This window comes from Periplaneta americana, chromosome 7 (genome assembly GCF_040183065.1).
Source record: "Periplaneta americana isolate PAMFEO1 chromosome 7, P.americana_PAMFEO1_priV1, whole genome shotgun sequence".
Lineage (NCBI taxonomy): Eukaryota > Metazoa > Arthropoda > Insecta > Blattodea > Blattidae > Periplaneta > Periplaneta americana.
Window position 1 is genome coordinate 42,550,737 of NC_091123.1, and position 16,373 is coordinate 42,567,109.

General features: G+C 35.0%; 1 protein-coding gene across 2 annotated transcripts in view; it reads left to right on the plus strand.

The window, feature by feature from the left end:
- The window catches only part of LOC138703069 (DNA-binding protein D-ETS-6-like), a 134,573-nt gene extending 118,899 nt beyond the window's left edge, over nt 1–15,674 (plus strand). The window contains exon 4 of one of the 2 annotated variants that reach the window (XM_069830625.1): nt 9,024–9,280. In XM_069830625.1, the coding sequence (XP_069686726.1) occupies nt 9,024–9,131 (108 nt within the window). In that variant the 3' untranslated portion in view covers nt 9,132–9,280. Of the gene's footprint in view, nt 1–9,023 lie in introns of both variants that reach the window. The other variant, XM_069830624.1, reaches the window with a different exon arrangement.
- The last annotated feature ends 699 nt before the right edge of the window (nt 15,675–16,373 follow it).

The following is a 16,373-nucleotide window of genomic DNA, read 5'->3' on the forward strand; positions in this document are numbered from 1 at the left end:
TGCCTGCCGGTCTGAAATTGCGCTCTGGCGCGGGTTCGATCCCCACTTGGGCTGATTACCTGCTTGGGTTTTTTCCGAGGTTTTCCCAACCGTAAGGTGAATGCCAGGTAATCTATGGCGAATCCTCGGCCTCATCTCGCCAAGTACAATCTCACTATCACCAATCTCATCGACGATAAATAACCTAGAAGTTGATACAGCGTCGTTAAATAACCAACTAAAAAAACGAACGTTCTGTACTAGCATTTTATTTAACGTCGTCTTAAACTTCTGATATTAGACTATTCAGAATGGCCGACAAATTTAATCTGTAGGCCCCCATGAGCGACAAGTTTATTTTACGTGTCGTTTCTGAAGTTTTTTTCTGACCCTCTACGCCTACGAAATATGTGTTAAAATCTCCTATTCTGACCCTACAGCGCGCATGTTATTGGTTTCATTCAATTATTGCATCTCCCGTTCGTGACCTCCCCTTACTACAGTAAAAGCATGATTTCCGAAATGTTCTACTGTAGGTCTCGCCTTCAAACAAAATGGCGACTTGAGACAATTCTAGAATGAACGTAAGCATAAAACAAAATACTATGCGTAAGATAGTGTACCCATAATTTACCTCATGCGGTGGCTGAGTGGTCAGACCTCCAACCAGTCACGCAGGCGGCCCGGGTTCGAATTCCGGTCAGGTCTGGGATTTTTATTGAAAATTCCAGTGACACTTGTGGCGAACAAGTTCGCAGTTGGAGTTTTTCTCGGGATTTTCTCGTTTATCCCCATATTAGGCATAGGCCTATACATCATTCCGTCATCATTTCTCCATTTAGTCATCATTTCCATTCCCCGATCGCCGGCTAGCGACGCACGGAGGGAGCTGACCTAGGGACGAGGCGGGGAGGGGTTTGCCTGCTCGAAACCTGAGTACACAGCGAACCTTAGTGTAGGTGTGGGTTTGGGAATGCGCCTAGCTTAAGGGTTAGCGCAATAGATCTAAAAGGTCGCAGTGCTGGGTTATAGTGCCCCCCTCCCGTACATTCCATCTCATTCGTACCCATTGCCTAATTTAAATTTGATTTATAGCCCATCGATATAACTTAGGCCTACTCCGAAAAAGTAATAGGCCCTACATTCTGCCTAGGTAATATACGGGAGAAATTTATTTCTTGGCCACCACCTGAATTATGGTGTAATTTAATAGCTTCTAGGTCTAGCCTATAGCCTATGTAATTGGTAAACAGACATCGTAGCTCCCGTCTAAGAGCCTCACAGCAGTGATGTCATTTACAACAGTGACCGCATGACCATAATTAATTTAGCCTACCTTCTAAACATACAAAAATGTAACAAGTCTCCAATCATGTTGGAGGAACTAAGCTATCGAATGATTTTAGTGAGAGTTTATTCTTTCTTAGACTGTAAAAACTGAAACACACAACTACAATGGATATACATGTATAATCACAGTATTTCGCATTACAACAAATCTGTGTCGTTCAAAACTGGAATTGCAGATCACTTCTACCGATGCAATGACAGGGATGACACTTCTGTCCCTTCTCTATTTTCTTAACGATTAGGCTTTCTGAATATCCTATCGTTTATTGATCGATTCACTGACTTATCATCTGATTCAGTGATTGACTCATTATTAGCTATATTCATAGGTATGCTGACTGATTGGTCGAATTAGCCTATAGAGTGATTATATTTATTGATATTATTTACTACTTCATTGATTTATGTTTTGACTGTTTGTTGGTCAGTATTGAATAGGTGACTGAGGCATTAACTAATCGATTGAAGACTGATTCATTTTTGCAATCATTCAAATCATTGATTGATTCATGTGTTTATTTATTTCACTAATTTATTGATAAACTTATTTACGATTGTCTGTTGATAAGCTTCGGGGCTTCTACCGCGTTGTCTTGGTGTTGGTGGCTGACGTTTCGACCGCTGTGTTGTGGCCATCTTCAGAGCAGTTGGATAAAGAAATAGCAGTCTACTATATACAGTCACGAAGCTTGAGTTTTGAGGGTGCTAGAAACAATACACTGTGACGGTACTATTTTGCATTGCCTGTAATGAGGCGATATTAGCGATCCTAGTGGTGAGTAACTATCTAATGTTTGCATATTTACTACGTATTGAGCTTCGCGACTGTATATACTAGACTGTGGAAATAGTCTGCGAACTCTCATATATATATATATATATATATATATATATGTAGTAGTCTCGATGGGGGGAGTACGCGGTAGAAGCCCCGAAGCTCATCCACAGACCATGTACACCAGCCGCGGAAGCCTACGCGAACACTTATTTACAATTGCTTTATTAGTTGCCTCAATAGTTGATTAATTGATTTATCGAACAAACAGTTGGTTGATTAACTGACTGGTTCGTTTATTAATCAATTCACTATTCGTTGATTGATCGAATGACTCAGTAATTAATTTACTATTTGCTATAGCCTAGATTATATATATATATATATATATATATATATATATATATATATATATAAACTTAGTAAGTTATATTGACCGAGTGGCCGCGTTAGGCCTATAGATTGAGTAATTAATTTATTGATTACTTGGTTGGTCAATTGAATATGCGACTGATCTATAAAGTAATTAAATGATTGGTGATTAATTTATTCTTGCATTCATTAATTAGTTTTTTAGTTATTTGATTGAATGATGAACTCATTCACGCATTAAAATTAATTAATTGATTAACTCTTTCAATAACTGATTCACTGGTTTATCGACTGATTCAATGATTCATTCAATGACTGTTTGTCATAAATTTATTGATTGATTGATTGATCGATTGATTGACCGGCTTATTTATTATTATACGCGAACACTTATTTACAATTGTTTTATTAGTTGCCTCAATAGTTGATTAATTGATTTATCGAACAAACAGTTGGTTGATTAACTGACTGGTTCGTTTATTAATCAATTCACTATTCGTTGATTGATCGAAATGACTCAGTAATTAATTTACTATTTGCTATAGCCTAGACTATATATATAAACTTAGTAAGTTATATTGACCGAGTGGCCGTGTTAGGCCTATAGATTGAGTAATTAATTTATTGATTACTTGGTTGGTCAATTGAATATGTGACTGATCTATAAAATAATTAACTGATTGATGATTAATTTATTCTTGCATTCATTAATTAGTTTTTTAGTTATTTGATTGAATGATGAACTCATTCACTCATTAAAATTAATTAATTTATTAACTCTTTCAATGACAGATTCACTGGTTTATCGACTGATTAAATGATTCATTCAATGACTGTTTGTCATAAATTTATCGATTGATTGATTGATTGGTTGGTTGATTGATTGATTGATTGGTTGATTGATTGATTGATTGATTGATTGATTGATTGATTGATTGATTGATTGATTGATTGATTGACCGGCTTATTTATTATTATATTAAGTTATTTTTACCGGCTTATTTATTATTTTATTAAGTTATTTTTTTACCGACGATTACTTGGTAAATTTAATGTGACTAATTGATTAAGCAATTGATGATTGATTTATTTTTGCATTCTTTAAATTATAGATTGATTTATTCTTGCATTCATTAAATTGTAGATTGATTGATTGGTTTGTTTATTTATTTAGGTATATTTATTTGACTGATTAATTAGTTGGTTGACTGATTGATTGGACTGACTGAATTATTTATTGATCAAATAATTATATGAATTAGGTGGAACAATGTTCCAAAGTCACGATGCCCATCAAGATATCAGAGAATAAAATTATTAATAATAATCTGCCATTCTCTATACGCCCACATACGAAGACTGACTGACTTTAGCTAAAGGTAGGCTAATTGGGTAAAATATATGAACCGAGAATGTTAAACGTAATCCGCTCCCATAGCAAATAAGGCTAGGACTTTCATGCATATTTACTAATCTCCTTACATTCTGAAGGATATCATATTAAACTGATGCAATCTGGACATAGACATTTCACATCCCCGAAGTCACTTCGTAGAAAACTGCTGTAGCGGGTTTCGTAAGGATCCACGGATTGCGAAAGGTCCCAGTAAATTGCTTAAAGGTTTGTCAGTTCCAAGATCGAGCATACTTCGAAAAGCCTCTCCAACTCTCAAACAAATAGGCCAATGAACTTTAAAAAAGCAGGTAACATTTTTTATGGGCTAATTTACAGTCGGGATATGAAGATGCCAAAATTAGGGTAGACTACTTCCATTAGAAACTATCTTCAAGATCTTTATACATGCCTCTTCCCATGTTCCATTAATTCTTACCGTTCGACTATAAAATATCTAAATTGGGAATGTGACCCAACCTCGTGGGCATCGACTGTATTGAGTCTAGGAGACCTAGTGTTTTCTCATGTACGAGTTTCGTTAAGTTCCCAAACGTCTTCAATGTTCTTAACTTTTTTTTTTCGAAAAAACGTAATGATTTTTAGAGTATGGAAGGTATCTAGCCTATAAGTAGCCTAGGCCCTATAGCCTATCTCTGCGGCCAGGTGTCACTCTAAGCAGGATGCGCCGCAGCAAAAGGATATGACGTCGATTGTCTTAATTGTTCGTCAGTGTGCTTCTATAGTAAGAGTCCGTTTTTGTGTTTTGTTCTATTGTTTTATAATAGGATATACAACACACCATTCTCAATTATAAAAATACACGCACGAATGAGTAATCCCTTCTGTAGCTCACATATAAAGACTGAAGTATCTAAACTGCAAGCATGTAACACCCGATAAACGCCTTTGAACTTCGGCGCGTGTGGGAGGCAATATTTCTATAGGCTACATCCCATGGTGTCATATAAGCCTACGGAGGACTCTATAGGCCTAGGCCTATTTAGCTGTCTCACTTATGCGCGAAAAAGCTTCGTTCGCTGCACAGATAGGCTATGTTTTCGTTACTCTAATAAAATTTCACCATCATCACCACCACCATTGATATACCTACTGAGTAAAAACCGTCAATATTAAGACGAATCAGATAACCTTACTTAGCCTATACATTCTGTAGCTATTCGGCTGCGGTGTTAAAGTCGTTCATGTTGTCGGGGTAACTGTCACTGCTTTCTTTCTTCATATTGCAATTCCACAGGCAATTCAAAATCGCGACTCTGAGAACGCGCGCCGAGGGGTTAAAATAGATTCATTCATGTAGGCCTATTACTAGTTCGTGGATCGCTTTTTTGCTCGAGTTGTAAATGTATTCATTATGTTTACTATATTAGTATAGGTTATTAGTTCGTACAAATCAGTTTGGTTATTTAACCCCTTAAATGAGTTTCCTCGAAGTAAATCCTTAGACCCGTTACCAAGATAAATTTACAAATACGTTATTATACAACAATTATTTATTAGTTCGTAGAAATTAATAGGCCTATAGTTAGTCCATTCCCTAATTGAGTTTTCCCAAAGTTGATATCCCAGTTAAATCGCTTTCTCGCACTCGAAAACGGTAAATTCACTCAATTTTATCAATATCCTTAGCCCCGATTTCAAGATAAATTTACAAATAGGCCTATACAAGAATTTCTTGGCCTATTAGTTTATAGAAATCAATCTGGTTATTAATTACTCCCTAAATGAGCTTTCCCAAAGCCGAGACATTTCTTTCTTTCCTTCTTTCTTTCTTTCTTTACCTTAGTTTAACCTCTCCCTTTTAGGTTCATTTATACAACCCACACCACACGGGCCTTACAGGGCCGCGACCTGTAGGGAGAGGAATTAATCTATTGGATCACATACATACTTTATTAACCACACAAGGACATGGAGGGCCTCCCCGGATGAGGGATCAGCTCAGTGCCAGGGCCGCCTCCGATACAACACAAACATTTAAGACATTACACAGCATTCACTCACACATATGAAAGGATTAAGGGAAGGATCGCCGTCCATGGCCGGACTTTCAAGAGGTACAATCCCGGCATTTGCCTGGAAATAACTGAGGAAACCATGAAAAACCTGTTAGGATTGCCGGCCCTTGGAATCGAACCCCGGACCTCCCGAATGCAATGCTAGCCCTCTACCACGCCACTAGCCCGCTCAAAGCCGAGATCTGCCACCCCCCCTTCCCCCCCCCAAAAAACGATTCACCCCATTTTGTCAAAATCCTTTGCCCCATTTTCAAGACCGAATTTACAGATAGTAGGCCCATGCAATAACAATAGCTAATAGTTTAATAGTATTTCATTGATAGCAGCGTCGATTGAATTGAAAGGAATAGCCTAGTCCTATGTTTTCATTACACAGATGATAGTTTACGATACTATTCATTGCTACAATGCTGCTGTAATAATTTACAATACAGTAGGACATAGGCCTATCTCCAATTCAGAAACGTGGAGTAGGCCTATTACGGAACCGAACATTTATTAGCAACAGATCAGATTTCAAAGGCATACAGTACGTTGACACAGTATACTTCGTTTTCAACTAGAACTAGTCTATGTTAGCACTGGTCAAATTCTACATAACGCGTCGTTCCAAGCATTTATGCCCGAGGTCTATGAAGTTAATAAAAGAGACTCGTGGCCCCACAGGGTAATAGCGGTCGAAGAAAACCGGTGCGATTATTTCGAAATTGAGTGAGAGGAAACAGGGAGCAGGCACATTTTCACCCGAGGCTAACTATTCTATGTTATTTTGTTTTATCGCGTGTTACCACGTAGTTGACAAACCACAGACCATATAGCCTAAGCCTAGATCGATATAAGAAGAAAAGTGTACCATCGCATCGCTGGCTTTCCATTCGTTTACTGTTTTTATAATTCAACGAATGCAAACAGTAGGCCTATTAACAGTGGACTAGATTGTTATTGTGAGCATGAGTAGAAAATTGAAAGTACGGTAACTTACATTTGGAATTTTAAATAAAAAGTTGATATTTATTTTTATTTCCGTCTCTATAACCTACTCCCCAAATTTAAATTTAACAATGCAGAGCCTTCCCGTTAATTATTTCATAATTAGCTTTCTCTAGCCATGAGGCCCGTCTGGAGGCAGCAACTCGATTGATAATCCCACGCGACTGTTTCTCAGCCAATGAACGAGCTCATTGACGCTAGAGTGAGAATCGAATTATAGTGATAGTTAAAGGCATGCTGCTCAAAATTAATAAGTTATAATAAGAATAATTAGTTCAAGAAGTATCATGTTTTTAGTTTAAAAAATAGGAACAAATTATTTCCTTTAAATTTTATTAAATATAAATAATGAGCTATTATGATGATTATACATTTATTGTTGCCAAATGAGAGGCCTAAATACCACTTATTTGTGTACAAAAATGAGAAAGTTTTATTGAATTACCTCCGAGATATTTAAAATTTTGTGAAAGGATTACAATCTGCAGCATCGCTACTGTATGAGTCCCCTTAATTCTAAGGCATGAAGGATTGTTCTATTTTTTTGTGCAATGCAATGCCCTTAACATGTCGTTATTCGCCCAACTATACGAGAGTGGCTCATAGATTTCGCTAAGTGCTGAAAAGCGCAGACCAATTAATTCGTCAGAGTCAGGATGTGAATTTACATTACACTCGTAATTGATGATGATGATGATGATGATGATGATGATGATGATGATGATGATGATGATGATGATGATGATGATGATATGTCAGAGGGCAGGGGCGGACGCAGGATTTTTTTTCGGGGAGGGATTTGAGGAGATGGTAAAAATGGAGTAATGAGAAATAAGTTTATATACTCACAATTTGTTTCCGAGTCACAAACATTTACAAGTTGGCCTGAGTAGCGTAGTCGGTATAGCCTTCTGTGCTCGAAGTTGCGGGTTCTACCCCAACCTAGCTCGATGGCATTTAGCCTAAGTGTGTTTATACGCGACAGACCTCATATCAGTCGATTTACTGGCATGTAAAAGAAGTCCTGAAAAAAAAAAATTCCGGCACACCGGCGACGCTGATATAACCTCGGCAATTGCGAGCGTTGTTAAATAAACCATAATTTTTTTAATTTTAACATTTACAATGACTGCAATACAAAAACAATGACAGAATGACATTTACAGAAGAAGGCGACGAGGCTTCTTAGACATTTCATCGAGTACTTCATGAGCTTTTATTGCTACATTTTTATGTATATACATCAAGGCCAGTCCATTTAATCTGTCTGCTCCCATTGTGCTCCTCAAGTAAGTCTTCAAATACCGCAATGTTGAGAATGACCGTTCTGGTGTTGCTGTAGTCACAGGCAACGTGCAGAAAAGTTTCAGCGCCTTGCGAGTGCAGGGAAAAATAATTTCATTGCACCTGTTCAAAGATGATATAAAATCAGTAGGTATTAGGTGAAGATTTTTCTGATCAAGGAAATTTCTTCTCAATATCTTCAATTCATTTAAGAAAGACTCTGGTGATGCATCAACATCATTGAACCACTGATTTACTATAGCCTCAACAGCAGTTTCTAAATCTTCATCTGATGTTTGCATTATGTTTTTAGACAGAAAAGTTTGTATGGACTTCAGGATTCCCTTATGATTTAAAAACCTGTCCTTGAGCTGACTAATGAAATAGTCTAATAAGAGAAGGAAAATTAAAAGCCTAAAATACTCTTCATGACTCTCTGTCTTGAAGTAAGAATGCTGTGTTTGTCTTCCTGCAGTTCTTGGAATTTAACACTTTAGCAAAGAGAATTTACGTGGAAAACTCTCTAATTTCTATGTATATTCACGAATTAAAATTAATATTATTTTTGTTTCTTGTTTCGTATTTTTCTTAAAATTTCGGGAGGGGATATATCCCCTTAATCCCCCCTTGGATCCGCCCTTGTCAGAGGGGAATTGAAGTACCCAGAGGAAACCCCTCTATTGCCTGAACCACGAGCTTGCCCAATACAAATTATAAATTCGGGATTTGAAACCGGGCTCCCTGACTTATAAACCACGGCAAGCTAGCGATGAGCCACGTGGTGGTTTGTTCTAATAAAATTGGAATTATGTACTTAATGGATTTTTCTCCATTTTCGCAGGTACTACTACGACAAGAACATTATGACGAAAGTACACGGCAAGCGCTATGCTTACAAATTCGACTTCCACGGCCTCATGGCTGCCTGCCAGGCACAGGCGCAAGGTAACAGCGGGGGAGATCCCACGATGAGCTACACCAAATATCACCACCACCAGAGCGACCTCGGGGCGGCACTGTATCCTGCGCACCATCACTCCCCGGGAAAGCTTCCTTCGATACTGCCCCCACCACCCCCTGGGGTCGTACCACCCACATCACCGTTCCCCGCACCTCCTTACTGCTGGACGTCGGCAGCAGCAACTGCAGCATCTGCGGCGAGTCTCTCTTCTATCTACTCTGTAGCAGCCACCAGCATGCATCCCCCAGGTGTGGCGAGGTATCCCTATCCCAACACCACCCCGAACTGAAGCCTGTCTGGTGCTAAACTCGAACTGGACTCTAAGTGCAAGGAATCACGTCGTGTTGATCTCTTATATATTCGCATCGTGTCGTGAAAAAATAAAGCACTGTAAATATTCCTTACACGATGTCCTCTCTAAGTCTGAATGAAACTATAAGTAGAGAATTGTCTCTCTGAGGAGTTGCTTCATACAGCGCACAGAAACAATGAGGTGAACTCCAAAAACATTCCTTGCGAGTGAACAAACTGCGTTGTGACAAAGTTAAACTTTTGGTGTGAAAGTGCATTTCGATACAATTGAGATTTGTGAAATGAATATCAACCTCTTCAAGATGCTTTCAAATTGTTTACTGGCATAGGAACAACGACCGTATAAAAATAGTAATACATTGTCCAATAAATTAAATTAATAGCAGTAATCCTTCAATTTGCTTTCAATATTTATTATCAAATTGTTTCACTGCATCATTTAATATGATGCTACTACAGTGCTAAAAATGAATAAAATTATAAAACGATTTTTTTTTTACTTTAAGTTTGCTTAATTTAGTCTGTATTAAAATCTATTGTGCAACCAAAAATATAATTTACAAGCAGAAACTCATAGTATGCATATTAATCACTCTGCAGAAAGCTGTTTAATGATACTTGGACCCAAATTAATAATAGGGATCGTTTATACAGAAATATTACAAAATAAATAGAAAACTTCAACAAGTTTCAAGGCCAAAACTGTTTACGACATCGAAAATCACCTTACATTCTTGACACTTTTTTCAACAGCTTACAAATGTGTGCGACATAAATATGGCATATATCAACGCGATAATCGAATTCTTGCTAGAAATCTAGTAACAAATCCTCATCCACATTTTCAACAGCTGCTCTAATGTGATATTTAAAGTCATATAGATTAGTAGGCAGAGCAGGAACGAAAACCCAGTCCTTCATTACCCCCATAGAGAAAAGTCACAGGGTGTTAAGTCGGGCTTCTTGGTGGCCAAAGTGTGAGTGATTCGTTTTCGACTGTTGTACGACTAATCCAGCGTTGTGGGGGAGTTCTATCGAGATAATCACTAGTCAGTGTCAATAGGATAGTACTCCATCCTGAATATTTTACTAGCAATAACACTCATGGGGAATTAAACATGCAGAGGAGATTTTCAACCTCCATTTCCAAAATTATCATCCTATTCTCTGTTAATAATCTATAAAGAATACTTTCTCCTAAACTACTGGACAAATGTTCATACCGTATTCACTACCTATCTTTGCGGAAAGTAAGCACATAATGCATAATAAATAAATTGTTACTGGGAAAAAAAAATCGGTATTTCAACTCGAGTTCTTTGGCAAAAATAGTTCAAAAAGTAATTTTACTCTAAATTGGATCTAACTATAACTTTCTCGACTTATTTTTATTTTAGAAGAAACAATGAAAAGTTAAATCAGACAGGCTGTATGTTAAAACGTCTGATTACAAGAATTTTTATTTTGAGTTGTTCCGCATTTAAATTTCTGGACTCATCACTATAAGTCGAATGTAAGAAAGGAACTTGTTAACAAAAAGTGATCGGATAGCCATGAACAATTCAATAGACACATCTTTACATAAGAGCAGTTTAATTTGTTCCTAGTGAATAGCGTGTAAAAAAAAAGAATAGCCAATTTATCTCTTTTATTAATCACAAGTCGAAGTGTAAAGTGTAGGTATGTATCTGTACAGAATACAATTTTAGTGTTAATTGTACACACTGAAACTTACAAAGTATAGGTTACCGGTATACATTAATTTTAATGCAGACTGAATTAATTAAAAATAATGTTATAACAACATATGTCATTTTTCATTTTACAATGAACTAGTCATATCAATATATGTAATTACATAACCAAATGTATTTGGGATAGTAATAGTAATAAAATTTGACAATCCGGATATGTATTTTCTATGCAGGAAAACCAAGTTAATACTGCAAGATTTCCCGTTGTATTCGTACTTCACATTTAATTTTACCAATTTTCCACACCACAAAACTTCTGGTGTAGAAAAAAAATACATTACATCGATTGCCACTATGGAAATTTAAATGAATAACTGTTCACAACTACTGAAAACAAATTGAAGGAAAATATTACTACTATATTATGTACCTTCCTGAAAAGTGCTGTAGGTTAGAAGTTCTCGAACTTAGTGAATTTATGACCAAATAAAAAAAGTTATTTATACAAAACAATAAACGTCTTGTGATTTGGAGACTGTAAAGACCAGCTATCTCGCTTAGTATTATGATTTTAATTAGTTTCGAAGGTTATGTCAAATTGACTATAAATATTCTCTTCTAAATTCTAAAATAACTAGTTAAGAATTAGATATAAAAGGAGCATTTTGACATATGAAAGCATTTCTATAAGTCTATACTATAAAATGGGTACAAGAGATGAAAAACGAGTAATAAGGTGACTAATACGAGTCATGATTACTGCAACTATACTATTTCAGTTTAAATTACATAAGTTAGGTCAGATGCAACAGTGTTCATGAGTAAGATAGTTATATATAATAGAAGTAATATAATACAGTTATATGAACACTTTTTAATGTTTCTTCCTTAAGCTACGTTACGCGGTCGAACATCTGTACCAGCGTCGTGGTACTACCACTGAAGATGGAGGAGCATACCTCCGAAACATGTATGGTTTTTAACCGATTTTATTAATTTTACCCAAACATTAAAAAGTATTCATATAACTGTATTATATTACTTCTATTATATATAACTATACTATTTCAATAATTTAAATAATTTTAGTTTGGGAGACCCCCAGTGTAATGTCAGGAATGTTCCATTAGGTTCAAGTTTCATCTTAGAAATGGACCCTTTTATTTTAGTTCTAGTAATATGATTAAAAATTATTAATGAATTCGAAAAGCAAGGAATTGGTAATAGGTTGAGATTGATGTATTCTTATTATTTTAACAATCGCCAAAATACTGGTAAATAAAATATTCACTTGGAGAGTAAGGGATGATATTAATAACTTAATGCAACTGAGAAAGCAAATGAAATCTCTAAAAAGAGGAGAGAAAAAAAAAAAGAAAACCATTTTTCCAATATAAATATCAAGTCATTGCAGCCTATAATGTTAGAAACAGAGTGATTAAGTCGCCATACCATGAAATTACCAAAGATTATCTATACACACGCGTTGCTGAATAATGAGGTACACTTAAAAAAAAAGTTCCTTTACCCAACCTTCCTTTCCCTCACAAGAAACCAGAGACTAGAGAGTGAGCAGTAGGGCCTAATTACTTCATTTAAATTTCCTACAATAAAAGTTTAATTATAGAAATCAAGGTAATCCGTGTGATTTATGTTGACAATTTTCTGTCTTCACTCCTATGCCTCTGGTCCATCCACTCTTATGCAACATTCAACCTACATAAATATCAAAGTGTGTACCTTCGTTTTAGTATGGTGCTTTTGTAATAAAGAAGAAAAAGAACATTATCTCGCTATTGCTACCTCATTAATAGAAGAATAAATACGGATTACTCAATGTGTAATAGAAAATACATCACTCCACATCACATTACCTATATTATGCATAAGAGGGTCATGAAGTTGGCTCGACACAACATATCATGCACACGAAATTTTAGGTGCTAACCATTGTAATAGTCTCAATTGATTATATAAAATTTAAACATAATATATACACAAATAACGTATTAGCTGTTGAAGAATGTTTGCACAGTAAGTTGCCTTGTTGTAGAACAATTTGATGGTGTTTGGGTAAAGGGAGATAAGTCATAAAAATGAGTTTTCAGATAAATAAAAATTAAACGTCGAACCCTTATTGCAAATAATTTTCTACACAAATAAAACAACAAATGTTAGTATTATTTTGTTTTTTTTTTTTTTTGCACACCCACTTGTAGAATTTAGCTTGTGTAATCACCTGGGGAACAAAACTCCATTTGCACAAAAAATGACTTAACCCTCTTTACCCCAACACCATCGAATTAAAATCGAAATCACTGGAAATGTTAGTCTTCAGTTAATTTAACTGTGATAGAAATATTCTATTAAATTACCTATTAAACATTCTGTGGTTTAGACGTGAGAAATCTTCAGTGTAGTTAACAAACCAACTGTTTCAATGTTTGTTTTGAAGCTTATTTTTAGTTCAGCAAAAGTCTTTATTATTAACACTTAAAAATCGTGTCTAAATGCAGAAGTAAAACAAGAATAAATCATAACAATGTAAGTAACTTTCAGATGTTCTGTATTATGAAAACATTGTAACCTATTTCGGAACAATTTCACATCTTCTTACTGTCGTAACTTATTAAATGCTTCCTCACAACCACATTATCTGGATCATTTACATATCAAGTACGTACAGTACATTGGAATAATACAAGATACTTCAAATTTTCTAATATTTCTCAGAAATGAATAAAAGTTAATAAAAGGATGCCCATGATGTAACTCACGAACAAGTTACCGGTACTCAATATTTGATATAATTAATATATGTTTGTATTTTATTTTATTTAACAGAGACAGAAGTAAACTTACAACAATGCAATGGGAAGTAAAAAGGTAACTCCATTCTGAATAACCATGCAGAGCTGTTAAAGTATTAGGAAGTTATCTATGTAGGGGTTGGGTAGGAAAGTAGAGTGTTCGAATTAATTCTCAAAAATTTAATTTCCTGTATAGACCTAATCAATTTAAATTAATGCTGAAAATGTTCCATTTTATTGTATTTTATTTTTAAAAAGTACGTAGCTGTGCACTCAATGATGTCCTGTGCTGAACAGTGGGATATTAAAACTGTATTAATATGATATAATTTTATTATTCAATGACACGAGAAATATTTTAAATTATATTTTGAAAATATTCATATATTCAATTATCAGCTTCCTGTAAAATTTAAGTCTTATATTTCTTCCACACAATTTTCATCTTCTGAATTTTATAACTTAGTCTAATTTAAATTTAAATCTGTCACTCCAGAGAAACGTGAAAATTCAAGTTACTGGTACATAGAAATTTGATGAACTAGTAAACTAAAAACTTGGTGCTTTCTACAAAATCTGCCGTACTGTCCAGCAATTTTACTACTCGGAAAATTTAATTTCAAAAGCAGTATTTTTAAGAAATCACCAAAAACTGAAATATTTTCTAGCAACTGACTGGTGTAAAAAGCTTATTTTATTGTGAATAATGAGTAACTAATGGCAGAAGAAGCAATTATTGGGTTTGGTTCCTGTATGTAATGCCTGAAAGGAGTAGAATGAAGCTTCTGTCATATAGAATAATTTGAGTAGCCTACTAGCTAGTTGTACAGCTCATTTTCTGTAAATATAAAACTATTCACACATGAAAAAAATGGAAATGGTAGTGTATACAGCATACTAAGTTCCTAAATGCTTAATATACTTACACATAGAGTGTTTCCTACAAACTAGAGAAGTTATTGAGCCCCTTGAAGACAAAAAAGACGTAAAGGAAGACTCTCAAATACATGCTCTGATGTCGTCATCAATGACTTAAATTGTGTTGTATCTTAAAGAATCGACAAATACTCCAGTTTGTAAATTATTGTACAATATGTAAGTAGCAGAACATCAATTAATTATATTATTAGCACCTACTTATGAATTTTATTTATAGAAAGTGCTAATATAATCTTCTTCTATTAACAATATTTACATTGAACTTCGTTATTAAAAAAAAATACATCCACCTATAAGATGTGACAAACATGTTTAAATCTATGGTCACTTTGATTCTACAATTTGTGGTAACTGTATATAATTTTTTGTACTTATGTTTTCTAAACCTTATGTAATGTTCATTGCTGGCTTGTGTACTCTCGAAGACGTATCATTCAAATGTTTTCTTTGTGAATAATTATGATGTTTACTTATTAATTATTGTACATTCCTTATATACTAACTTTAAATGCATTTAACTTAAGGCAGACATATGGAATTACACATGTTCTAACTTTTTATTCAAAGGGGTTAATTGCAAAACCAAAGTATAAAATACATGACCATTTCCAAACTTCTATGTAAATAGTCTACAAATTTCCAAACATATCTAATTGAACTAAATGAGAGTTTGTTTCATGTAATGTTGCTGTATCAGTCCATTATAGTTATCATTTTGTATTTCTTGTTTGTAAATACAAAACTGTTGTCATGTAAATAAAACACGTTTCAATGCATCAGTCTCAGTCATTAAGGGCCGTATTCATAGACATTTTTAGCGCGGGCTTTCGGTGTAGTATCAGCGTTTTTCGTATTCATAAACCAGTGTTAGCGATAGGATATGATTTGAATTCTGTACTAGTAACCAGTGGATAGCCGGGGCTAGCTTAGTATGCTTGTAGCGCGTGCTGCAAAATGTCTATGAATACCACCCCAGAACTCTAAAATTTTAATTTTTGGAATTTTTGATAGATTAAATGTGTCTATACCTTTACATTTCAAAAATTAAAATTTGTAATATACTAATAAAGCTCTGAAATACGAAAGTCATTTCATAAATAATGCACAGGTTGTCAGAACTGTGAAGTGGATGACGTAATTTTCATTGGTGTTGCATCATCCACTTCACAGTTCTGCGAACCTGTGCATTATATAGGAAAATGGCTCTCGTACCTTAATATAAGAGAATAAGCTTCCTTTGCAGGTTTTGCAGCTCTAATTTTATTTTGTTTTACATTGTAAAATCAGCTACATTAATATTGTAGGCAACTTATATGGCGAACATTAAAAAAATACAAGTTATGCATGGACATAGAAATATTTTACTGAGTACAGTCATGTTAAACTATAAAAGAAATCCTTTTAAAGTGCTACCACACGAGGGATTTAGGCTATATCCGTTTCATCACCTTCCATTAACTCAAAATCCAAAGGAG